This window comes from Falco punctatus, assembly GCF_963210335.1.
Source record: "Falco punctatus genome assembly, chromosome: Z".
Taxonomy (NCBI): domain Eukaryota; kingdom Metazoa; phylum Chordata; class Aves; order Falconiformes; family Falconidae; genus Falco; species Falco punctatus.
In genome coordinates this window covers 13,683,563-13,709,447 of record NC_137586.1, presented here as the reverse complement: position 1 = coordinate 13,709,447, position 25,885 = coordinate 13,683,563, and the positions used below count along the sequence as shown (strand labels likewise).

The following is a 25,885-nucleotide window of genomic DNA, read 5'->3' as shown; positions in this document are numbered from 1 at the left end:
AACAGCTGATACGGAGTAAACAGACTGCTCTACTATTTGGGAATTAAATGTGAAAGTAGCAAATTGGGGAGAAAGAAAAACTTCAGGAAGAAATCAGAGAATGATTGTTCTGTGTGTTCTCAAGGAAGTACTGCCATCACAAACTTTGGAATTTTTTAGCGGAAATATGACAGTTTTCACTGCTCTAGTTCCCTCATCCATAACAGATCTGCTTAAACAGTATACTGAGAAATTCATAAAAGTAGTAGTTCAACAAATTCTGAAGGGATTTAAACATAAATTGAGGAAAAATTTAGTGGTAGCATTCTAAAGTTCCAATGAAAGATGAAATCACTGAAAATCCGACACTAGGGAAGCCAGAGCAAAAACTATTTCAGTTAAATCAAACCAGCAATAAATGGTAATCTTGATGAAGCAGCATGTCAGTCTGACCAGAGTAATAAACTTTTTTGTTTAACATGTGAAGTACCTGTGGTAAAATGTTGCTTATTGAAAAGGTCAGGAGCAGTTTAAGTGAAAATTTAACAAGTCAGTGAAATTTTCTGTAGTAGCCACGCAGCTCACTGGCCCTCTGCATAATAGCATGCTAGTATGAAGATGTATGAACTTTTTAGGCACTTGTGGCAGTCCTGACTATAACGCTGAGTAACTAAACCCAGAAAGATGAGCAAAGCAAAAACATATCATGGCAAGACTATTAATGAATGGGTGAGACCTTTGCTTCTCTGAAAAACAGGAGAGGAGCAGGAAGATGAATTATCTAGCATGTTACCTCCTACCACATGAAATTTCAAACCTAAAAGAGGCACATGCAAGTAGGTTTACATGTAAGGCCCTTTATAGGCAGATACAGGACCAGCTGCATGTTCACAAGCCCTGGCCCTCATGGGGGACTTCAGCCATCCTGGTATATCTTGGAGGAACAACACAACAGGGCATAGGCAATCCGGGAGGTTTGGGAAATACACTGACAACAACTTCCTAATCCCAGTGACAGAGGAGCCAACAAGGAGAGGTATTATGCCTGACCTTGTTCTCACCACCATGAAGTGGCTGGTGGGGAATGTGAAGCTTGAGGGCAGCCGTGGCTGCAGTGACCATGAAATGTTGGATTCGAAGATCCTTAGGACAGCAAGGAGGGTGTACAGCAGGATCACTACCTTGGACTTCAGGAGAGCTGACTTTGTCCTCATCAGAGATCTGCTTGGTAGAGTAACCATGGGATACAGCCATGGAGGAAGAGGCATCCAAGAAAACTGGTTAATATTCAAGGATCACCTCCTCCAAGGTCAGGAGTAAAGCGTCCCAACAAAGATGAGGTTGGGCAAAAACACTAGGAGGCCTGCATGGTTGAGCAAGGAGCTCCATGGACTAAATAAAAGACAAAAAGGAAGTCTACAGGTAGCCTGGGAAGTATACAGAGAAACTGTCCGCACAGCCAGGGATCAGGTTAGGAAAGCTAAAGCACTGATAGAATGGGACCTGGCCAGGGACATCAAGGGCAACGAGAAAAACTTCTATAGGTACATCAGTGATGAAAGGAAGACTAGGGAAAATGTGGGTCCTCTCCAGAAGGAAACCGGTTACCCAGTTACCTGGGATGTGGAGAAGGCTGAGGTACTTCATGACTTCTTCGCCTCAGTCTTCACTAGCAAGTGCTCCAGCCACACCACCCAAGTTGCAGAAGGCAAAGGCAGGGACTGGGAGGATGAAGAGCTGCCAGCTATAGGAGAAGATCAGGTTCAAAACCATCTAAGGAATGTGAAGGTGCACATGTCCATGGGACCTGTTGAGATGCATCTGATGCATCTTGATGGTCTTGAGGGAACTGGCAGATGAAGTGGCTAAGCCACTATCTGTATTTGAGAGGAAGCAGCAGTCTGGTGAAGTTCTCATGGACTGGAAAAGGGGAAACATATCTACCATATTTAAAAAGGGAAGCTACAAGCTAGTCTGTCTCACCTTGGTGCCTGGCAGGATCATGAAGCAGATCCTCCTGCAAAATTTGTTAAGACACATGGAAGATAAGAAGGTGATCGGTGACAGCCAACATGTCTTTACTAAGGGCAGGTCATTTGGAATTGGGTGAACTTCTGTGACAACAGCATTGTCAGGTGGCATCCTGGAATTGTGCAAAGCTTTTGACACTGCCCCATGTGACTACCTTGCCTCTGACCTGGAGAGACATGGATTTGATGGGTGGAGCACTTGGTGGGTAAAGAATTGGCTGGATGGTTACACTCAGAGTTGTGGTTAATGGCTCAGTGTCCAAGTGGAAATCAGTGATGAGCAGAATTCCCCAGAAGTCTGTACTGGGACCAGTGCTGTTCAGTGTCTTTGTTGGTGACATTAACAGTGGCAGTGGGTCAGCAAGTTTGCTGATGACACCAAGCTGTGTGGTGCGGTTGACACTGGAGGGAAGGGATGCCATGCAGAGGGACCTTGACATGCTTGAGAGGTGGGCCTGAGTGAACCTCATGAGGTTCAACAAGGCCAAGTGCAAGGTCCTGCACCTACGTCAGGGCAGCCCCAAAGTTGTGGATGCCCGTTCCCTGGAAGTGTTCAGGACTAGGTTGGATGGGGCTTTGAGCAACCTGGTCTGATGGAAGGTGTCCCTGCCTGTGGCAGGGGGTTGAAACTAGATGATCTTTAGGGTCCCTTCCAACCCAAACTGTTCTATGATTTCTCTGTATTTTTGTGCTCTGTTAAATTAGTATAGTATTTAAATGCATATTGAGGAATGGTCCATTAAAAAATGTTGTTCATTAGCTTTCTAGAAACATGTACTTTAAACACTTAACCCGTTTTCCAAATTAGTTGATTTCTTCTAAAAGAAAAAAAAAAGAGCAAAATAGATTTTGTTTTGAAATTGATTCTGGACTTAATAAGACTATAAGCCTAACTTTTCAAGCACAGAGATTTGACTTCTGGATCTATATTGTGTATCAAGAAGATGAAGCGGAGTTGTTCTAATATGCTGCTAGAAATAAAAAAAAATAGAATTATAGATATGTCTGCAGAGGACTTTAAAGCACCTTGCTAGAAGTCTTGTTCTTCATCTGATCAGAGTTCTTGTCATGTGAAATAAGTCTATTAGTATATTTAAAATGTCTGTTAAACTACTCTTTTCTGTGTAATTATCTTCCAGAAATTTTAATGTAATCAATGTCTTTTTGTCTTACAGTTACGATCTGCTTTCCTACGTGAGCTGCGCTGTGTAGCTGGAGTGAACATTCAATAATGAGTGGTGCAGCGTTGGGCCTTGAGATAGTATTTGTCTTTTTTCTAGCCTTATTCCTACTTCATCGGTATGGAGACTTCAAGAAACAGCATAGGCTGGTGATCATAGCAACGTTACTGGCTTGGTATCTTTGCTTTCTTATTGTATTTATACTGCCTCTGGACGTCAGTACGGTAAGAAACTTGTGAGATTTTCTGTTTAGTTGCATAAACTGTGTATGGTATTTTTTTAAAATCATAATTTCAAAAAGACAGTATTTTAAACAGCAAATACATTTTCCAGGCAGTATCTTACAAAACTAAACACTTGTTAACTTTTTGCATGATGGTGTCAGTGTTTACAATTAATTTTGATTTTGTTGATCAGATCAGATAACAAGTCTATTTCAAATGTTCTAAAACTTAACAGTTTTTAAAATTTATTTGGGAAACATAAAACCACTTTGTTTTTTACTTGTACTATAGATTGCATGTTGTTTTGAGGGGTGAGTAGGATAAATGCTCTAAAATGTAAACCTAGAGTACAGGAAATGTCTTTAAAAATGGGGAATGACTTATTTTTAAATAAATGCTATACATTTTTTTAGTCACTGATACAAAATTAATTGTCTTTTAGACTATTTATAATCGGTGCAAACTTGCTGTTAACTCCAGCCCTGCAGAAACTAATGGCTCTTATGTTACTCTTGCTCCAAGGTATGAGCTATAAGTTTTCTTCATTAGATTGTTTTTAAAGAGGTATTTTATGATTTTCTTTTTTTAAAATGCTAGGAGTGTACTGTGTTTTTAAGGCTAATAAACAAGTGTTTTCTGTGTGATACAACACTTGAAGGTTGTGTATACAGGAAGGTGAAGGAAGAGGTGAAGAAAAGTGCGTCTGAATCTATTGATAGTAATTATACAGCGGTTCTAACAGATTACCTAAATATTCCTTTTTTAATTTTTTATTTTTTTTGTATTTCATGCTAGATTTCTTTTCTTTTATTGTTAAAGTAATAGAACTAAGCTTTTCAAGCAATGCTGTTTTACCAAGACCTCTTTGCATAGATAATGTTTATCTTTCCTCCACAATCTTAAAGGCTGTAGGTCTGAAAACCTAATTTTATAGCTTTTGAATGAAATGAGTAGGCTTATCTTACATGTAAGCAGCAGATCTATCTACTTATTATAATTGCATATATATAGTAATTGAAGTTATCTGAAATTTACTGTAGTCTATCAGAGTAATGATAGCCAGCTCAGTCTTCTTGCAGGAAGAAAATACTCCCTGTAGCATGGTCAATGTAGGCTAATTGTGGCCTCTTTCCATGGCTGCTTATACTTTAGCCTCCACTGGCTATTTCCACATCTTGTAGATGTGTGCAGTGTAGTTATCTGTAGGGTGATTAGAGCATTTTAAGATGTCAGTTGATAACATCCATGCAAAGTACTGCCGGTTTTATTGCCCTGAAGCAGAGACTATCTGGATATTGTATATCCATGGAAGAACAGTAAAATGCCAGACTTCATGACACAACGTTGTACCCTTTATTTAAGAGCACCCAGTGCACATAAATTAAATGTAGATAGGTAAACACAAAATTTGAAAACTATTCAGTAGCCTTTTAATTGCTGTATAGTTTCAGAACATGCTGATGGATGTTATACTGTAGTATATGACTTGAATATATAAAACAGAAGTATCAGTTAAGTAAGATTTGAGCAGATGTGGTGTTGGTGCCACTCAGATCGTAAAACTTTATTTGAAACCTGTAGTCACACTACCTGTCATTCTATGGTAATATGATAACTTTGAAGAAATTTAGGCTGTTTACATAAAAATTCACAGTTTAGGCTTAACTGGTTTCACCCTGGAAAATGCTGATTTTTTTCTCAATAGATAATCCCATTAAATTGATTATATTGCCCCTTGATTCACCACCACTTCCTTATCCAGACAGGTATGATGAAAAAAACCAGGAAGTATCTTAATGTGGATGGGCACTTTGTCTTTTGCTCTTTCTTTACTGAAAAAGCTCTCATGGCTTTTCTGGTCTTCTGAAGCAAACTACCTGTCAGAAAAGTATTGGTTCAACAAGTCAAAGTATATGTAAGCCTGACTATATCTGGCTGGGTGACAGAAGAAACAGTTAACGCATATTTTTCACTGCTAAGTCCTCTTAAGTAGTAGAGCTAGATGATGGAGTCCCTAGATATTTTTTAAAACCCTGCTGTACTAACTAAAGTTGAGTAGTCTTCTGTCTACAGAAATGTTTTTTCTTTGCATGAAGTACTTCCTGCCTAAAAAGAAAAAAATGTAATGTTCAATTGTTAATTGCTTATTTCTCTGTAGACTTTGAGCTACTATTGTTTTCTCCAAGAAAGCTGTCCTGTCTAGTTATGTTATTTGCAGTGAGGAGAGCAATAAATATTTTTAAGTGGTGATTAATTTTATTTTCTTCTGAGATGACTGATGGTTGACTCTGTACTCAAACAGTAGTGTATTACTTCTATTTTCAAATAACTTCCTAGATAAGGGAATTTATAGAAAATGTGTTTTATCTTGGCCCTACAATTAACAGTAAGCTTCTTTACACTGTTACAGCAAGCAAAAATGTTTGAAACCATGGAGCTATATTCCTAATGGAATTATGCCAATTTTCTGGCGTGTTGTATATTGGACGTCACAGTTTTTAACGTGGTAAGTAAGGCAAAAGAATATGACAGACTATCTAAGTGCAACATCTCAACACTCACAGCATACTCTTTAAGAATATATATCACTATGTCACAGAGCTACCTAATCATATATTATTTGCTAGCAGTAAAATTTCTCTAATAATTACTGTACTAAATTGACTATACTTTTTTTTTCTCCTTTTTAGGTGGTAGCCATTTACTCTTGGTTCATTTTTATAGTTGAAACTGAGCAGTTTACGATAGATTGCCTGAAAAAATGGGGTTTAGGCAACTGAGCACCAAAATAATTACATGAATAAGTTGGGTGATTTTTGAGCAATATTGTAAATTATTTGATTTTATTTGGTATACTATATAAAGCTATAGATACAGCTACAGCAAACAGATGGTCTGTGCTTTTGGGTTAGATTGATGTGTGGCTTCTGATCAACCTATCATCAAATAATTATTTTTGTAGCTCAGTCAGGAATATCAGGGTTGGTAGTGACTTCCCAGTTAACACAGATTTTTCATAGTAAAGCTAACTGTAATGTTTTTATCTGCAGCTTGTTTAAGGTTTGGCATCAGACCAGCACATCTAGAATAAAAACATATAACTAGCTAATTTATTAGAAGCTTAGGGGTCTTTAGCTTAAACACTCTTGTCTCAATCTCTCTTACTTTGTTTGTTGGCTGATGTGGTTTGGTTTTCTTTGCTTTCCTCCTAGGATTCTCTTACCTTTCATGCAGTCATATGCTAGATCAGGAGGATTCTCCATTACTGGAAAGATTAAAACTGCGTTGATTGAGAATGCAATCTATTATGGCACTTACTTGCTGATTTTTGGAGCATTTTTGATATATGTGGCTGTAAACCCAAACTTCAATTTACAATGGTAAGAATAATATTGGAAGCACTTACATGAGTTCTTAAGAAATTGTCACGTGTCTTTTTTGCAGATGAAATGGGTCTTTTTAAAAAAACAATTTTAGTTGGTCTGTTTTTTACTAGATATTTGGAAAGTTTTGCTGACTTTCATGGAAAGGTATTTTTTGACTACGCAATAAAAATCAGAAAACTAATAGACAAATTTGTATATGTATGGCAGAAGAATCTTCTTATATTTGCAGTGGGTTTTTTTTTTATTCTCTACAAATGCATTTGCAATTCATGCAGAAACTTTCTCAGTGTTTTCAGAACAACATTTTCCAGAATGTCTCTGTGAGCATTTATGGTGTAGTGCTTCTGTCTACTGTAGGTTCTATTCAAAGGCAATAAGGTGGGTTAAAATAATTGGTATTTATAACATTGCTAATGGTCTTCCACACTCATGTAATGCCTAGTTGATTTTGACTTCCACTTCTGAATATAAATCCTGGGTTCTCAGGCTGTTTCTTACAGTGACTGTCATTATGGTGTTATGACCACGCTTCCGGTAAGATTGCTAAGTGCATGTTGTTTCCTAAAGGAACATACTCCTTCGAGAACAAACTTTTTTTTTTTTTTGCCTTCCTTCCAGAAGGGGCAAAAACAGATAAAGAAAAATCATGGCAACTTTAGGTATGGGCAAGTAACAGACTGGCCCTAGGTGAGAATTACAGATTATACTAAGTCTGTTGCTGTGAACTTGAAAGCCATATTGGAGCATAGATACTTCAAGGTCACTTTCTTGCAGGTGGGGTAGGAGTATGCTGTTTGTTTTTTCTTTTTTCTTGTTTTCCTACCTCCCCCCCCCCCCCCCCCCCCTCCCCTTAGGAACCAACTTCAGACCATTGGGATAGCTGCTGCAAACACATGGGGTCTCTTTCTTCTTGTGTTGCTTTTGGGTTATGGTTTGGTGGAAATACCCCGTTCTCACTGGAATGGCGCCAAGAGGGGTTATCTACTCATGAAGACCTATTTCAAAGCTGCCAAACTGATGACTGAAAAAGCAGACGCAGAAGAGAATTTAGAGGACATTATGGAGGTAAGTAACTAGCTTCCACTGTGAAATAAGTGAAGGCTTCTGTTAATCATCTCGGAATTTTCTGGTATTGGGCACTTGTGGCAAGAAAACATAAAGAACTTACGTGAAATACCAGTAAATTAAGAAAATCACTATAGTGTGCTCCTTGATGATACTTGATCCTGTGTAAAAATCAAAAGAGATACAGTCCCTGATGTGAAGAACTTGGTAATTTGATAGCCATAATTTGTTGATTTTATTATTTTATTGACCCTTTCATAGTAATATTGGTCATTAATGAATAACATTCCAGAGTGAACTTGAAAATACATTGTACAGATGTTTTACTAGTGTTCATGCAACTTGTGTATGCTTGTTTTTTGCTCTGCTGCCAGTATATTTCTGGAATCTTGACAAGAGTTTTCAGGTTGGTTTTGTGGGACCATGCTGTATGCCTTTTGAGAACAGAATATATAGATCATTGGTTTTTTCCGAAGAGTTTATTTTGAGACTGTTTATTGTTATTTGTAAGTAAGCAGTAGGCTCTACTGTAGTTCAAGAACAGAATGAAATGCAACGTGTTGAATAGCTATTCAGTATTCTACTGCTCTGATACTATGGCTTCGAAATAATATTTCTTCTGAAGAGTTGTAGGGTAGGGTGGGACTTCTGTGATATGTCAACATAAGAGTAGAACTTTCATTCTTCAGTAATACCATTTTGAAGAAATTGCTAGAAACATCTGAGTGGGACATAACTGCAGAACTTATTGGAAAATGAGCAACAAAAACTTCGGTCACTGTAATAGAATAGAATGTTTCAGCTGGAAGAGAACTACAATGATCTAGTCCAACTGCCTGACCATATCGGGGCTGACCAAATTTTAAAGGAAATTATTAAGAGCATTTTCCAGATGCCTGGAGAATCAGGTGCTGATCTCTTCTCCCTGATGTCCAGTGACAGGACGCAGTCCAACCCCCTGCTAAAACAGTTTCACCTAGAGCAGGTTGTCTGCTCATCTAACCCACACTTCTGGAGCTTATATGAGGGTATCATGGGAGGAGTCAGAAGCTTTGCTGGGGTCAAGGTAGACAACAACCTTCTTCCATTCAGGATACTGAACTCCACCATCACTGCAGCTGAGGCTGACCCCAGCCTTCACATCCCCAACCAGTCCTTCTGTGTGTGTTAGCACAAGGTGCAGAAGCACACCTCGCCTCATTGGCTTCTCCACCACCTGTGTCAAAAAGTTATAATCAGTGCTCTGGAGGAACTTCCTGGACCACATAAGCCTAGCTGCTTTGTCTTTCCAGTGGATACCAGGGAGGTTGAAGTCCCCCATGAGAACCAGGGCCTGTGACCATGAGGCTCCAGTTGTCTGTAGAAGGCCTCACCGACTTCCTCTTCCTGATTGGGTGGCCTGTAGCAAACACACAGAACAGCATCACCTGTGTTGGCCTGCTCCTTAATGTAGGCTCTCGAGTTGTTCTGCATCTACCCCTAGGGAGAGCTTGATACGTTCCAGTTGCTCCCTCACATAAAGACACCACCACCACCTCTCCTTGCTAGCCTGGCTTTCCTAAAAAGTGCACAGGCATCTATGATAGTGTATCAGTCATAGAAACATAGAATCATTTAGGTTGGAAAAGACCTTTAAGATCAAGTCCAACCCTTAACCCAGGACTGTCAAGTCCACCACTGAACCATGACCCTAACCACAAAAGCTACATGTTTTTTAAACACTTTCAGGGGTGGTGATTCTACCACCTCCCTGGGCAGCCTGTTCCAATGGTGACGACCTTTTCAGTGAAGAAATTTTACTTGATCAGAGCTATTCCGCCATGCCTCTGTACCTGCAATGAGATCATGACCCTGTGACCGCACACAGAACTCTAGTTCTTCCAGTTTATTCCCCATTCTACATGTGTTGGTGTACTGATGTTTCCAAGAGGTAATTTAGAATGCAGGTGTCCCGGGAGGGGTGCAAAAGGATCCGCCTAAGGAGCATATAGAGCAGTCTGCTTACTCCATATCAGCTGTTATACACAGAGTATCCCATATTAAAAAAAACAGATTGAGCTACCTTCCTGATTTTTTCTCAGATGCACACTCACTTTTTATCTTCTCCCTTTCATCTAACATTTTAATCAAATTATTAGCATTTCTGTTATGTCAAAGCACACACCCCCCCCCCCCCTTACGTTCTGTTTGTACTACATTTTGGCTAGATCATTTGTAAATCATGAATCAAAGATATTTAATCTACTCCCTAACCACTTATTCCAAGCATGTCCTTGATATTCTGCTCTACCACTCTCTTTTCCTTAGAAAACAGTCTTCTGTATTTATTGTACAGGAGCAAACTCCACCTCAAAAAATTACTGAAAAATAAATACTATATACCAAGGTCATTAAGTCAGTGCTATCTGACATATGTAGCTTTGGGTGCCCATTATAGCCACACCTTATACTACGTAAACAAAAAAATTATGCACTGTATTCTCCATTACTAACACCTACACAATTTTTTACTACAGTCACACCTAAAAAGCTGCTCTCAGAACAGAAGGTGTAAAGCTTTTGTGCAAGATGCTGCACTTAGTTACTACGATGAGCAAAGTTCCAAAAAGATTATAAAAAAGTACTGAATATGATAAAATAGAGAGGGAATTGAGACCTACAGCTAAACTCATTTTCCAAGACACAAGCTGCTTTGCCTTATCAAAGCGAACTGCTACAGCGGCCTCACCTACAGTAGGTTGCACAGAATCACACGCAGGCGTGTTTTGAATGACTCCGGAGAGGGAGACTGGACAGCCTCTCTGGGCAGCCTGTTCCAGGGCTCTTGTCACCCTCCAAGTAGAGAATATTCTCCCCAGCTTCAGATGGAACCTCCTGTGCTGCCATTTGTGCCCGTTGCCCATGTCCTGTGTCACTGGGCACTACTGAAAAGAGACTGGCAGTTGAAGCCGTTGGCCGCCTGGTTCTGCTCTTGGGAGGCTGCTAAGGAGCATGCATTGCTGCTCTGGTTGGCCTGGCTTATTCCCCAGCTGGGTGTGACGGCGTGAGCACTGCCACTTTGGACCCATGCCCACCAGTCCTTCAGCTTAAAGCCAGCCCCACCAAGCTGGCCAGCCTACTGCCACAGATTCCCTTGCTTCTTCTAGACAGGTGGATCCCGTTCCTCTCTAACGGGCTGTAGTCAAGGAATGTCCCATTGTCACAGAAGCCCAAACCCTCACGACAGCACCAGCCCTGAAGCCAGAAGTTGATTTGCATTACAGGTCCATTTTCGGCTGCACCTTTTCCTCTTACTGCTAAAACAGAAGAAAGAATAACCTTGGCACCAAAGCTTCTCACCCAGTGCAGTTTGTCCGTGCGGACCTTGCTTGTGCGTGTCTGCAGCTGCTAAAGCTTCTGGTCTGTTTCTGGATGTGACACAGGAGGGTGGAGGCTGCGGTGGAATCCTGCTGTTGCGGGTCACTAGGGCCCAAGGTGCCTCGTGCTCTGTGGTGTCTGCTACAGGAGCACGGTTCTGACCATGGTTTTTATTTTAATGTTGAAATACAAAATGAAAGGCCTAATTTTCGCCAGACTGCAACTGATAACAAGTAAGAGTTGTTTTGAAATAACGTGCACGCATCTTCAAAATTACAGTTCAAAACTTCTAGACAGAAGGTCTTAAAAACTAGCTGTCCGCAGAGGTGGCTTAAATGGGAAAAAAGTCCACCGGGTGAGAAATGCAGTGCCTGAGAGGAGCTCTTCCCGTGAGCTAAGTCCTGCTTAACAGGGCAGGGACGCGTGCTCCCAGAATCAAACCTTAAAATACATTACTGCAGGCTGTAAAGCCCTGCCTTCCTGTGGGGCTGGCCAGCGTTTGCCTATGAACCTGGTGGTTAGCTCAAAGAAAGGTGAGCTCCTTACCTATTGTTCTGTTTCTTCACTTTATTTAGACAGGCTTCTTGCTATTAGCACATGGCTCCCTAGCATCAGCTGCCTGAAATTCCAGAACCCATCGAGAATGTTCTCTCTTGAGATCAGTGAACTTGAGATTCACAACCCATAAAGAATGTTCTCCTGAGATCAGTGAACTACTTCAGAAGAGTTCCCTTGTACTGCACAACCTTCAGCTGCTTAGAAGATGCTCCTATGAACCAATGACAAAAAGTAACAGAATTCCTCACTCTGAAAGGAAGAGTGTCTGTTGACACGCTCTTGTTTCTGGAGAGCAAGGCAGCTACAGACTAATACAAACAGGATCAAAGATGAAACAGTGGCACTGGAAGTGCAATTTAACCAGTGAAAAGGAAGGACATGCTCTTGTGTAGGCTTAGGATTTTTGTGCTTTGTTAGACTAAACAGATAAAGTCCTTCTGTATGCCCAGTGATCGTATTTGACAGGATTTTTAAGCCTTTGCAATTATTTCTGTCCTCCACACTCTCTGGAACTCATAGTTGTTTTTAAAGTGCTGGTTGTAACAGCAAAACAGTGTGAAAAGATTACTCTGGATTGCCAGTAGTATTTAAAATAAAGTCTAGTTCTCAGTAAGCCTATTAAACTCTGAAGCCACTTCTGACACAACTTACCTAGCTGTTAGGTAGCATCTTTTTATTACTTTTAAATACCAGATGGTCTCAGAAATGAGGTATGTGCAGATGCAAATGTGGGGAAGATACAAACTGAAGTAGTGTAAAATGATATTCCTGAAGCTGCTCAAAGTAAAAAAAAAAAGGAACTACACCAGATAAGAATGAAAGTAGTTCTTTTTACCTATAACAAACAAGAATTTTTTTTCTGTTTTCAGCATTCATGCATAGAAACCAAGCCTCCATACATTCACAGAGTAATGTTTGCACACAGACTTGTGCTTTTTTTAAAAAACACATAGATGTTCTTTATGAATAGTCCTTCAATTATTTTTTTATTATTTGTCTGGTAAAGTTGTGGGGTTTATGAATGTCTATTGTTTTTAAGCTCTGATACTTATCTCTTCCGTTGGGAGGGCTGGAACGCTTATCAGACTGTGTAAAATCTCTTGTTCTATTTAACATAATGAAACAATCATTCTTTTTCCTCACAGGAGGTCCGTAAAGTAAGTGAGAGTATCAAGTATAACCATCCATTGAGAAAATGTGTTGATACAATACTGAAAAAGGTAATAAATTGCCTATCTTCAACCATATTATTCAATTGATAGGGGGTGCTTCCTGCACCTGCTGAATACTTGTATATTTTTTTCTTTTCCCCTTAACATAAAACCTCTAATTGGCTTCTTGTGGGTTCCTGACCAGGCTTTGAGAGGAAGTCCTTTGTGTAATGCTTTCTTATGATTTATGCAATTATCTGCTGTATTTTAACATAATATTTTAGAAATGGCAAAAGCTATGCTTAGAGTGAGTTTTCAGTTGCATGAAGTGCCCCAAACATTCACAGAGAATTAACAAAGACCATTTGCTACTCCTTCAGCTTCCAGTTAATCTTACCTTTTCCTTCCAGTGTCCTACTGAATACCAGGAAAGAATGGGTAGAAACATGGATGATTATGAAGATTTTGATGAAAGACAGAACAGTTATCCAAGTGAAAAAAGTTTGGTCAAACTTCACAAGCAGGTATATTAATGAATGAAAGAATGCCTCACTTATGCTAATGTAATGAGAATAAATGCTAGTCAAACAAAGGTTTTCAGTGCACTTTACCTGAATTGCTAAGTATAGTGGATTTTGGGATTGCTGCTTAACAGAAGGTTTTCTCAGCAAAAGAAAATGTAGAAGTTTAATATTCCAAGTGATGTCCAGATTAAATTTCTGGATGTGTAAGAAGTGTTGATATTGTGTTACATCTTGACAGCATTTTAACTGTCTGTGAGTAAGCTTTGTAATGATTGATTGATAGTGCATTCTGAAAAAGAAATTGTAGTTAAAGCTTGATATTCACTAAGATGAAAAGAAAATGGTATTGTAGAAAAAGTAGGCTGTTAACTGCTATAGATAGGCTGTGATAAAAAACCGGCAAAACTTAGTAGTCAAGTATGTAGTCTTCTTATGATTATATTTTTAGAGAATTAACTTCCTGCTTTTGTGAGTGTATAGAATTAATCTTCTCAGTTCTGTAATGCAGACATCTTTAAGGGATATTGCAAGGCTTTTTTTCTTGTTTCTTGAAACAAGCATGTTGTAACCATAATTTCTTGGAATTTATTGTAGGTAATCTATTCAGTGCAGAGACATCGTCGTACACAAGTCCAGTGGCAAATTCTTTTAGAACAGGCATTTTACCTAGAAGATGTGGCAAAAAATGAAACCAGTGCAACTCGACAGTTTGTTCATACCTTTCATTCCCAGGAACCAGAGAACAAAATTATTCAGTATTTCTATACACCAACAGTTGGTAAGTGCTGTCATGCACATTGTGAAAGGAGTAACTGGTGCTGATTTGTAAGAAGAACTGATTGTTCTATATAAAAAGTTCAGTTACAGTAGAGAGAAGCAAACATTCATCTTAATGCATTTATGTAATGGAATAGTCCTCCGTTACTGATTCATGGTCTTGACCAAAAGCTTTATGTTTTTTACAAGTTTAATAGTAGTTACATGCTGTAATAGGAATAGCAAACTTCGCAGCCTTAGAAGAAAGAAATACAGCAACTAAATTACTGGATCTTGGCCACCTTCTACATTTGCAGGATATTATTGAGGTAGCACTGCTCTTCCAGTAAAGCAAAGAGGAAAGGACTCTCATGTTTGGTACATGACATGTTACCAAACATTAGAAGATGTGGCTGCTGCTTTTTCATCTTTTCAGAAGGTGTCTTCTAATCATGATTTAACTTACAATTCATAGTATACAGCCTAAGCTTTGTTTCTGAGGAAGTAACAAATGAACAAACAGGAAGTGCATTACCTAGAGTATTTGGGCCAAAAGTGAAGAGTTCTGTTCTACACGCCCCACACACCCAAATGTTTACAAAATTTGCCTCCCAGATCTTACTGTGTTTTCCTCAGTTGTGCATGATTCCTTAGGGCTGAGCCAGATCTCTAGGCATTGGAAAAACCCTGAAACTGAGTGTGTGATCCCACAGATCCCAGCCTTGATTTTAAGAGTGTGCATGTGGGAAGTTCATAACAGTTATTGTGAGCAAGTTCCATTTTCGGTTGTGTGATATTTTATTAACCCATTCTGGATGTGTCTGTCTTTTTTCCAGAGTGGTACTGGGAATGTCTTCTACGACCGTGGTTTTACAGGGTGCTTGCAGTTGTTCTGGCCACGTTCTCTGTAATTGTTGTATGGTCAGAGTGTACATTTTTCAGCACAAAACCGGTTTTATCGCTATTTGCAGTTTTCATACAGCTGGCAGAAAAGACATATAATTATATATACATAGAGGTAAGTTTGAGGTAATCACTCAACAGAAATCTTTTCAGATAGATTGTTATTACAACAATAGTAGACCAGATTGATTTAAAAACAAGTCTTTAAATAATCTGTCAACTTTCAGAAGGTCTCTAAAATCTGTAATACCAAATTTTGTTTCAGTGGAGGGAATCTGCATTTTGCCACTTCTTAGAACACTACCAATATGGGGTGAAGGTGTGATGCGGTTGGGCTGAATATCGCGTGTTGAGTAATTTGTGAAACGTTAGTTTGGGTGTTTAATTAGATTGTGTCTAATCAGCCATGTGTGTGACCTCTCTTTCCTAAACAGGAATTTGTTGCTGACCAAAAATCCAGTCACAGGCGTGGCTATAGCATATGTGTGCACAAATCTATCAGTAAAGGAACTGACCTGAAAAATTCCTGTATACTAACAAAATAGGTTGAATTGAAAACACTTGTTTTTATCATTTTGTGTGGGAAGAAATGTTGAATTAGTCATAGTAATTATCAAGGCAATTACAGCAATTTCATTCACTTACAAGGAGTAAATGTTCCTAGAGTTGATTGTGTTAACTTACATGAAGTGCAGAATGTTACAAATATCATTCTGAATTTAAATTAGTCAAAAAACCTGAAACTCTTCTCAGAGCTGGTGTTACTGGCCCATCTCAAACTGAAAAATCAGACTACAGTCAACTTGTTGCATGCACAGATTGTGCTGAATGCATTAAACCTTTAGCAGAGTTCCACATTTAAACAACTTCTTTTTTCCCCCAGATGGCCTGTTTTCTTACCATCTTTTTCCTAAGTATCTGTGTTTACTCTACTGTCTTCAGAATTCGTGTATTTAACTATTACTACTTAGCTTCACATCATCAGACAGATGCGTACAGTCTCCTTTTCAGTGGCATGTGAGTATATGGCATATATTTTGCAGATTTTGTGTCAAATATTCAATTGAAAATGTCCATGAAACTTTCATTTATATTATTTCTTTTATAAATGTATTAGTATAAATCTTATTGAGCTGTACGTCATTATTCTGTGGTACATCCAGTTATGATTTCTTAGTGCAAGAAATTGAAATGCTGTTGCCTCTCGCATTTGTGCAGGTTATTTTGCCGTCTTACTCCACCACTATGCTTGAACTTTTTGGGCTTGACCCATATGGATGCAACAATATCTCACAAAAACACTCAGCCAACTGCTTATACATCTGTAAGTACAGGAAATGTGGGTTTGAGCCTTCTACATTGTTTGGACAATAGGCAAAATATTTTTAAACACTTCTTACAGAAAGATTCAGATACTCAAATCTTTTCGCTAGTATTAAACGAAGTAGAAATACTTATTTATTTACAGACCAGGAGTTTGTTAATGTTTGCCAGGAGGCATCAATAGCTCTATTTTTTCTGGTTTGGTCTCTTTATCCGGAGAAAGTAAAGTCTTATCCTCAAAAGTTCAGGTTGTTCTTCACTTCCTAATAGCTTTGGTTTCCACTGGCTTTAGCATATGGAACATCTTTTTAGTTTGGGAGCAAATCTAACTTGCCACTGAAAACTAGTGAGTTTGGTTTTACTGAAAAACCAGTTTCTGTAGGATAGCAAGTTACATCTTACATGTTTGTTGTTAGCAAGTAGATTCTTAGTATTGTCCAGAGACTCCTTTCACAGCAGATGAAAAGATCCACCAGATTTTAACTGGTTCTGGATTAGGTGAGACAGCAACATCTAGCATCTTAGAAACCTATGAGTTGATACACTGTTAGAGGCAGCCTCTGTATCTGGTTATTCTGGGTCAACTGTCTGAATGAGATCTGTGATGATAATATTTACCTGTGTTTCAGTAACTGTAAAGGATTGTGTGTTTGTGTGTTGTGGACTGAAAATGGTGAAATGACATAACCTTTATGGATATATGTAGAATATAGCTGATTAGTTTCTCCATGTGGATTTTTTTCTTTCAGATAATGGGATCCATGAGAGTCCTGTCCTTCATTGCAGATGGATTCTATATATATTACCCAATGCTTGTTGTCATTCTCTGTATTGCCACATACTTTAGGTAAGTATTTACCAGATAGAACCTCCACATTTCTTTACATTAATAGTATTAGTTTCAGCAATCAGGAAGAGGTTCACTTCTCCTTTTCCAGCAGCTGAGTTGTGACATATTAATAACTGCAAAAAATAAAGCAATAAATTGCTATTTATATATGTGAAATGTGTACATTTAAAGGTTACCAATTGTATGAACACATAACTGAATTGTGAGGTTGTTTTTCCCTATTAAACTTCATTCCTAGATTTTGAGGTCTGATCTGTTCAAACTTTGGAGGCCATGAATATTTAGATTCTGCTTTTGAGATAAAAATTACTGTGAGGAAGCTATGTTTTCAGCAAGGTTTTCTAATAAACTAAGAAGCATTAGTAGAAACTTCAGGTAGTGAACTTTCTGACAGACTCATAACAAATTTCTGATCCATTACCAGACTTCAGTTCAGAAGTATAGTGTGTTAATCTTGTTTCCCTAAGCCACAATTTGTTGAAGGCTGGAAGGGTAATTGCAGAAAATACTGTTAATGTGCGTGCTTTATCCTTACATGTCAAAAAATCTGCTTTTGACCACTGTAAGAGATATTTTGGTCTGACCTTGCTTGGCTACATTTATGTTACGTGCACCTCGTCAGTTTTGCATCACCATTCAATCAGAAGCAATGTATGTGTTTTGAGTCATGTAGAATTAGTTAAATGCCTCGAATGTCCATTAATACTCTGTGTACATCCATAGATAGTGAGGCAACAAGGATCCAGGCCTAGGTTTTCCCTGCTTACCTTTAGCTTGGGTGATAAAACTCATGGTGGGGACAAAAGAACCCCACCACTGAACAGGAAAGGCAATGACAAGAAAATAGTTGGTGTGAATTCTCATCCATGATGATCCTGAGTCTTTAATGCCGTACTGAAAAGGAAGAAAAGAAACTAAAGGAGAGGAAGTTCTTTTACATTAACTTTAATGCCCTCTAATAAATTAGATAGATGCAAAACTGGATGTTTAATTAAAATCTATCAAGGGAAGCTGTCTCCCTTGTTTGATCCAGCAGTCTTAAAGTTCAGATTAGTATAGGAATAAAACATCTCAGCATAAATATACAATGAAGCCAACTTTGAACATGATAGTGATGCTGTACTTTGGAGAGAGGAAAACAATAACAAAAACAGCAGTTTTGTGTTGCCTGGTATGACGTTGAAAAGGTGAAAGTGGTTCCATGCTATCTAGTTCCAGGACTTAAAAAAGATGGAGCAAGTTTATTATCTGACTGCTGCCTAATGGGTATCTGAAATGGCAGCCAGCATCCGTACAGCTTAAAGAGGATGCCAAACGTTTCTCCTGAGTGAAACCTGAGATGAAGGTGGCTTTCTTGTGTTTACTGTTTCAAAACCACAGAAACAATAATAGGCAGAATTTTTATAGTAATTGTCTTCCGGCAAAGAAGAGCCAGTGAGATATCATATGTATAAATTCTATTGTATCTAAGAACATTTCGAGAAATTCTCTTAAGTCATTTACACTACTCTCAGACTATAAACAGTTTTAGTGCTCTATTTGAATAGGATTATTCGAGCACTTCCAGTTGGATTTAGGACCATGTCACTGTTCTGAATTTTCTGATTTCTCAGCATAATAATCTGTCTTCTCTTTAGTATTGCTTTTTTAACTTGAATTACCCATACATTTCTAAATAATTTGTTCTACATTTTGCATTGTAATATATTTTAACTAGTCATTGTAAATTAACAAAGGGATTGAATTGCTTGTCCTACTTTTACCAGTTTAGGAACTCGTTGTTTGAATCTTTTGGGATTCCAGCAGTTCATGGGGGATAGTGAAATGACTTCTGATTTGATTGATGAAGGAAAAGAACTAATCAGAAGAGGTAAGCTACATCCTTTATCCTAGTCTTCCTACAGAATATAATATGTTGTTGCATTAAACTTGTCTGAAATGTTGCACACAAAAAAAAAAGGCATATAGCTTGTCAATGTTTTGACAACTGTACTGAGGCAGTCTACTGCACAAAGTGCAATAGACTTACAGCCTTGTAGTTGCTGTACAAACAGCGCTGGACTTCATTGACATCTTAAATGAAGTATCAGTTTTACTCATCCAGTATCTGAATTTTAGATGTTTCTAAATACTTTACAGTTCATTGAAGTGGTGCTCCTTTGAGGTCATTACTAATCTAATAATACCTGAGCAGATTTTGTGTAATCTGTCATAAAGGACAGTTAGGACTTAAATTGTCTGTATCATCAATTGTCTATATTCGTTTTAATCTTTCTTTGTGTAGGTGTGTTGACTGAGCTGGCCAAATTCTGTCGTTTCCTTTAGGATTTTTTTACTGTTTCAACTATGTTTTATCACAGAAAGCATGTTCTGTAGAGCTGCAATTATCTATTGTTTTGGAGAACTTTGGTTTTTTTATAAGGTTTTTATTGAAAATGTTTCATAAAATTTGTTGAAAGCTGTCAGGGTTCTTGAGTAAATATTTAGAAATAAAAATCTCTGGATACAATGCTGTATTATGGAACACTTCAAGTCTCCTTTCATAGTTTATGAAAAAAGCTAGATTTACTTAGAGTAGTAGTGTTTCTTATTTGGAGAAAAAGGAATGTCTCTCATTCTCTTCAACAAGAGGTTACTATTTCTTCGATACTGTGATGTTACACTTCCAGCTCAGTAGCAGATTTTGACACACACTATTTGGCTTATACTTTGGGCGTCACAGAACTTCAGCAAGATTTTGGTTGAGTAATGCTCAAGTTTCTTCTTAATGTCATGCTTTTTCCAAGTATTTCTAAGAGGTTTTTTTTTGCTTTGCCAGCTGATACCTAGATGTTCAGCCTTGACTCAAGCTATCATCATTATGAGTTTATTTTAATGGAAAACTCCATAATGATAGACAAACAGCATTGTCTTTTGGTTTTATTTATTTGAGCCATCTATTTCAATAAGTATCTTTACTAGTTAGCTTAAGTTTTTCATTGTTGAAAAAAAAATACTGGTAATGATTTTTCTTGTATGGAGCTCACACAATTGTTTTTTATCTATAGAGAAAAGGAAACGACAAAGGCAGGAAGAAGGTGAAAACAGAAGAAGGGTATGAGATTGTTTTAGCTAATTGTAATATTAATATACTACAATATCTGATAGAATTTGCCATTGCTATTTAATTGTGTGCTATATTTAAAAAAAAAGTAAGTCCTCATTAATTGATGGAATCAGTTTAAACTTGTGGAATAGTCTTGGCTGACAGGAAAAAACATAATTTCTGTTTTAAAAGAGGGTGCTTGTGGTCACACTACTTGGACACTTTTGTTACTCAGTGTGCTGTGATAATAGTGTATGCCAGTAGGTGTAATGAGTATTAAAAAGGGTCCAGCTTTCTAGGGTGCAGAATAATCTGAAATGGTTTATTATCAGGCTCTTATGTTCATGCTGCTGTGCTGGTAATAACTGCATTTGCAGTGTCATATTAACTGAAATGGGGACTGTATATGCCTCTCCCAAACCTACCCATTTATTTTTTTGAGACGAGAGATTTACATTTAAGGCAGAATTAATACTGTTACCACTGAGGAACAGAGATCTTTGATTCAAATTGTGCTTTGAGTGCATACTGAATTGAAAGATTTATGAAGGCAGTTATCTGAATAAAAAATAACTCAGGCAGATTCATTTTAAGCAGCTTCAGTTAACTATGGCTTTAGTTTTTCATTAATTTATAACATTTGGAATTTAGTATAGAAAGTCACAATCAAAGAGAGAAATCAAAAGGTTGTGTGCAAAAAACCAAGCTGACTAAAGGAAGCAAAAGCCAGTATCTGCAGAAAAGCAAGATAATACCGGAACTAAAACCTCTTTGCTTTTCAAGCTCGGGGATAGTGTAATTTCACATGACAGCCACTACTGCATAGACCTTTCTTGTAACTCTCTACCCCTTATCTCAGAATTTTAGAACATTTTATTTCGAGTGTTTTGTGAAACAAAATAGTAGCAAATGCATGATGCATTTAGTGTACACTGAAATGGTCTGACATTAAGCAGCGATTTCAGTTCAACAGCAGTTCAACAACTATTTGAGATGTTACCTATTCTTGCAGTTTGCGCATTCGTTCTTGACACTCTTGGGGCTTTTCAGTGTTACATTTTACTGGATCATGACTAAAGGTTTGATCCTTCTACAGCTTAAACTTGTAACATATGGCATAAATTAGCACAGTAACTTTGAGCATACCAGTTCCTACCAGTCCGTAATCTGAGGTGTAGATATGAATCTGAAGCATATTAAAGTTATTGGAGCAATAGGGAAAAGTTTATGTTGAGATGTGAAGTTAGAAAATGTTAATTTACTAAAACATGATGGAATTGAAAGACAACAGAACAAGTTTAGTAAACGTGGAGTGTCCAAGTGCTTTTTGGTGCTCTCTGCATCTGGTTATTTTTCCATTCTACCGCTAGGTGGAAGTAGAAACCAAGAAAAGCAGCGTTCTCACCTTAGAGCAGCCGCTTTGAGTGCAGATTTAATATATAGTCGGTTTTCTGCAAGTCTTTTTTCTAAAGAACAGAGTTAGTGGTTTAGTGAAGGGATTTTAAATTTTGATTAAAAAAAAAAAGGGATTTAAAATCTTGATTTTAAAACAAACAAAAGTTCTTCCTGTGTCAAGATACTGAACAGGAACATTTTCAAAGTATTGCTTTCATAGTCTGATGTTACTGACCAATGAGCTCTAAATTGTGGTTCTGAAATATTTCTTCATTCGACATATGCATTCTCTTCACAGCTTATATTTTACTTTTTTTGTCATTTTTCCAGGAATGGAAGGAGCGGTATGGAAATAGAGACGATTCCACTAGAAACAGAGTTGTGCACACAGACCAAAAAGAATCCAGCTTCTCAGAGACCAATACCAATAGACGTAAGCTTTGTGGGTTTTGAGGGGAGTTGGTTTTGTTTTGTTTTTTTAATATCTTGTCTCCACAATACTTGCTATGTGAGTAGCTTCAAAAGTGCTCCTTTTTGTCTTAGATGATATGCCCTTCTGTGGCACAGTGCCATCTTGCCCATTAAAGACACCTGAAAAGAGTGCTGTGTTTTTTCCCATCTTCAGCACTTCAGCTAGTTGAGGTTGGAGATCCTGACTAGTCTCAATTACTTGGTCTTCTTATGGGACATGTAATTATTGCAATTAGAGTAGCAGTTGTCAGGAAAGAGATGTTATATAGGTTGTGTCTTGAAGTTGAGAGTTTAAAATCTTAAAATATACCTCTTCTAATTGCAAATGAACTCCCTCAGACTGAAATAATGGAATAACTGGATAGACAACCAATAAATGTAAAGCAAATAACATATCACAAACTCAGAAACCCAATTTTTCAGAATTGAATAACTGGTAGAATAACTGAAATTGTATGAAATTATATTTTAACATTAACCATAAGAACGTGTAGCATTCCAGCACCAAAACAAGCTGTAGGTCTGGCATACTGAAGGTTGCAGAGTGAACTGCAAAACAACTGTATTGCATTAAGTCATGGCATTGCCTCTTTAAAAAAACAAAAACAAACAAAAACACAAAACAAAACCAAAAAACCTCCAGCTAGCTTTAGTTAAAGTGGGAAGTTGGGAAGATGAATGGATGATTGGTAGATTTAGTAGTAAAGTTTGCATATAAATTATTTTTTGTTGTTGTTTGTTTTGGGGTTTTTTGTTATTCTTTGCAAATTAGACCTCATCCTGTTTCAGGGGCAAAAGAAAAATTTTAGTTGCATTGCAATGGAGATACAAAAATGGAATACTACAAATCCAAGCATGTAGCCAGATTTGGTTTAATATTGAATCTCCTCTAAATCTTTGCACTTCTATTTTGGATGAGACAGTAGCAAATTATGATTCTGGTCTTTTAAGTTTGATGTCTTTACACACTCCAAGGCATTCATAGACCAAATCAATGTCTTTCCTTCCTTTTACCTATTCAGCACTATCAAAGTATACCCGATCAAATGGTAAGACTGAAAGGGATAGAATAGAACTCCTCCAGGATGCAGAACCTTTGGATTTTAATGCTGAGTCAATTAATGATGACCCTCTTGAATCGGACTCGGGAAGGTGAGGAGTCTTCTGTGTTATTTGCAATTAAATGATACTGTCTTCTGGCTTACAACAGCTGTATCAGATGGTTTCATATTAATAGACTTTTTTAAAAAAATGTATCGTGTCACATAGCTCTTTTCCTTTCTTCCTTCTCCTTTTCTGTTTTAAAACCAGTTGAAACCTGAAGGGTTTTCAGTTTTTTAGAAATGTTTGGGTAAGATTTGAGTTGAATATAAATTTGTATATTGGTGTAATCTGAAAAATACTACGTATAAACCCAGAAAACTGGAGAATTACCTACTTTAGAAATCTTAGTTGATTTCCCTGTATAAAAACCATCATAAAGGGCTGCAACAGAGAAAACAGAGTATTACAGGACCAGTAGTTGCAGGAATACACCTGGAATCAAACCTTGGAACTACTGAGGTAAATTAAAAACTGAATTTATTGAACAAAAAGTCCCAGTCCTGCACAGTGTAGCTCTGTCCATGATAGAGAATTCTGTAATTCTGTGTGACTGCAACTCCAGATTTACTTAGTTGTGAAATAGAGTATCTTATGTAACTGCTAAGCTCTGCTTATATTTAAGAAACAAGTAATGCATTTTATGGGTGCTTTTTTTATCTAGGTAGTTATGAGGTAGAAGCTTTTAATAGAAATAATTTTCAATTCCCTGACAAAAAGGTACAGTTTACATTATTTTTCATCTGAAACTATCATAACAAATCCAATAAAAAATCATAAATTGTTTCAGTTGACGTATATCTATAATGGGAACAGTTCAGAAGTATGCGAAAAATGCTGTTAAGTGACACTGCCAGGTTTTACAGATTGATTTGTTTCAGAAGTTGGTTCTTTTTAAGCACAAGAGTTTAAAGAGTAACTAGCCTAGCAGTTCTGTCAGCTATTGACGACTTCACAGTGTGAAAGGGGTAGTAGTCTACAAAAATAGCAGTATGCATATATAATTCTTTTGGAGTAAATACTTTTCAAGTACAGTATCTGAAGTCTTCTAGCACCGATGTAACTTTGCAGAGTGAAACCTTCTGAACTTTTTTCTTTAAAAGGAAAATCTGAAGCCACAGAGCTTAGTTCAGATTTCCTCTAGTAACCTACATTTCATTTCACAGAGGTAATAAATCAAGAATAATTGCATATGAACTTTCAGTTCACTTAGAAATAGCTTGAGTAACATTGATTTTCAAAACTATAGCTCCTGCAATAGTTGCAAGCGTTTTAGGACAGTAAGGGCACTAGGGACGCTATGTTCTGGCTTTGTGTCTGTTTAGGTTTTGTTAAGTACTGCACAGAGGGGGTACACTGTGTTTGCACTGAAACTTATTTGTCCTTTTAAAATGCTTTTAAAATACATTTGACCAACAATTTGTGAAGCTTCTTTTTTCCCACTAATTATGCGGCCATTTTTTTCATTTTCTTTGATACTGTTTCTTTTTGGAATACTGAATGAGATGTTCTTTTAAATCACCCGAACTACTTTAGGATGCTGTTGTTTGCCCATTTGGTTTTGTTTTGTTTTGTTCAAAATAAGGGGGGGGAGGTGGGGAGAAAAACATTCTGTTCAACAAAAGCATTCAACTCTTTTCCTTTGTATCAGGAAGCAAAGTTCTTTAAGACTCCCAGTATTTGTATCACTGTTTTTCTTGGTCACATGAGATTTGATCACTGTCTATCAAATTTTCATGGAAACAGGAACTCAGTAGAACTTCAAAATCTGTAATTTATTAAGGAGTAAAAGTGCAGTGAGAATTATATGATTTCATAAGTCTTCATTTTTTTATTTCCTGTGATACTTTTTCATGTTTAAAATTGATTCTGCAGGTACCAGCCTGGTGGAAGATACCTGTCAATGTCTCGAAGCAAAATATTTGATGATGTCTAAATTCCTCAAAGCTGAAGATTTGGTGGATATCTATTTCCTATTCATTGTTTGGAAAATAGTGTACTTATGATATATCGCTGAACCAGAAAAGACCATTTTTGTTTAAAAAAAGAATATGAAGGAGCAACTGTTTTGGAAATGCACCTGTATGGTAACTTTTACTACTTACGACAAGAATGTGCTTCTTCTGTTGTAGATATTGTTGTGCGTCAGTGTGGGCTTTTTTGTTATGACCAAAAGGAGAAGACTATTACTTAAGTTAGTAGAAGATAAACTTCATCAATACACCTAGGGCTCAACTTGAACTGTAACTTTGTGAGTTTTAGGAAGGGGATATTTTGGATGGAATTTTTTTGTATTTTACAAATGCTGTGAGAGCATCTTAATGCATCCAAAGTGCAGTTATATCAATTACTGTAGTAAACACTTTCTATATTTTTTCTATTTGAACTTTATGCCTAGTCCAAAACCTACTGAATTAAATAAAGGCTTCTTTTGGTTTCAGTGGTCTTTGAATCAGACCCTGTATAAGCAGAAAGATTGAATGGCAGGCTGTTTTCCATTAAATCATAAAATACATGTTCCAGTGTTTAAGGGTGGCTAAAAAGAA

General features: G+C 37.4%; 1 protein-coding gene across 2 annotated transcripts in view; it reads left to right on the top strand.

Moving 5' to 3' along the window:
* Positions 1-25,779, top strand: part of LMBRD2 (LMBR1 domain containing 2) — a 33,005-nt gene extending 7,226 nt beyond the window's left edge. For both annotated transcript variants that reach the window (XM_080372144.1, XM_080372143.1), the window contains 17 exons: positions 3,185-3,414; positions 3,857-3,936; positions 5,825-5,920; positions 6,627-6,794; positions 7,655-7,865; positions 12,926-13,000; positions 13,342-13,455; positions 14,050-14,233; positions 15,048-15,229; positions 15,998-16,131; positions 16,333-16,438; positions 17,187-17,284; positions 19,054-19,157; positions 20,335-20,381; positions 22,098-22,200; positions 23,261-23,390; positions 25,215-25,779. In XM_080372144.1, coding sequence (XP_080228270.1) covers positions 3,241-3,414; positions 3,857-3,936; positions 5,825-5,920; positions 6,627-6,794; positions 7,655-7,865; positions 12,926-13,000; positions 13,342-13,455; positions 14,050-14,233; positions 15,048-15,229; positions 15,998-16,131; positions 16,333-16,438; positions 17,187-17,284; positions 19,054-19,157; positions 20,335-20,381; positions 22,098-22,200; positions 23,261-23,390; positions 25,215-25,275 — 2,067 coding nt within the window. In that variant the 5' untranslated portion in view covers positions 3,185-3,240 and the 3' untranslated portion in view covers positions 25,276-25,779. The remainder of the gene's footprint in view (positions 1-3,184; positions 3,415-3,856; positions 3,937-5,824; positions 5,921-6,626; positions 6,795-7,654; positions 7,866-12,925; positions 13,001-13,341; positions 13,456-14,049; positions 14,234-15,047; positions 15,230-15,997; positions 16,132-16,332; positions 16,439-17,186; positions 17,285-19,053; positions 19,158-20,334; positions 20,382-22,097; positions 22,201-23,260; positions 23,391-25,214) is intronic.
* Positions 25,780-25,885: the final 106 nt, after the last annotated feature.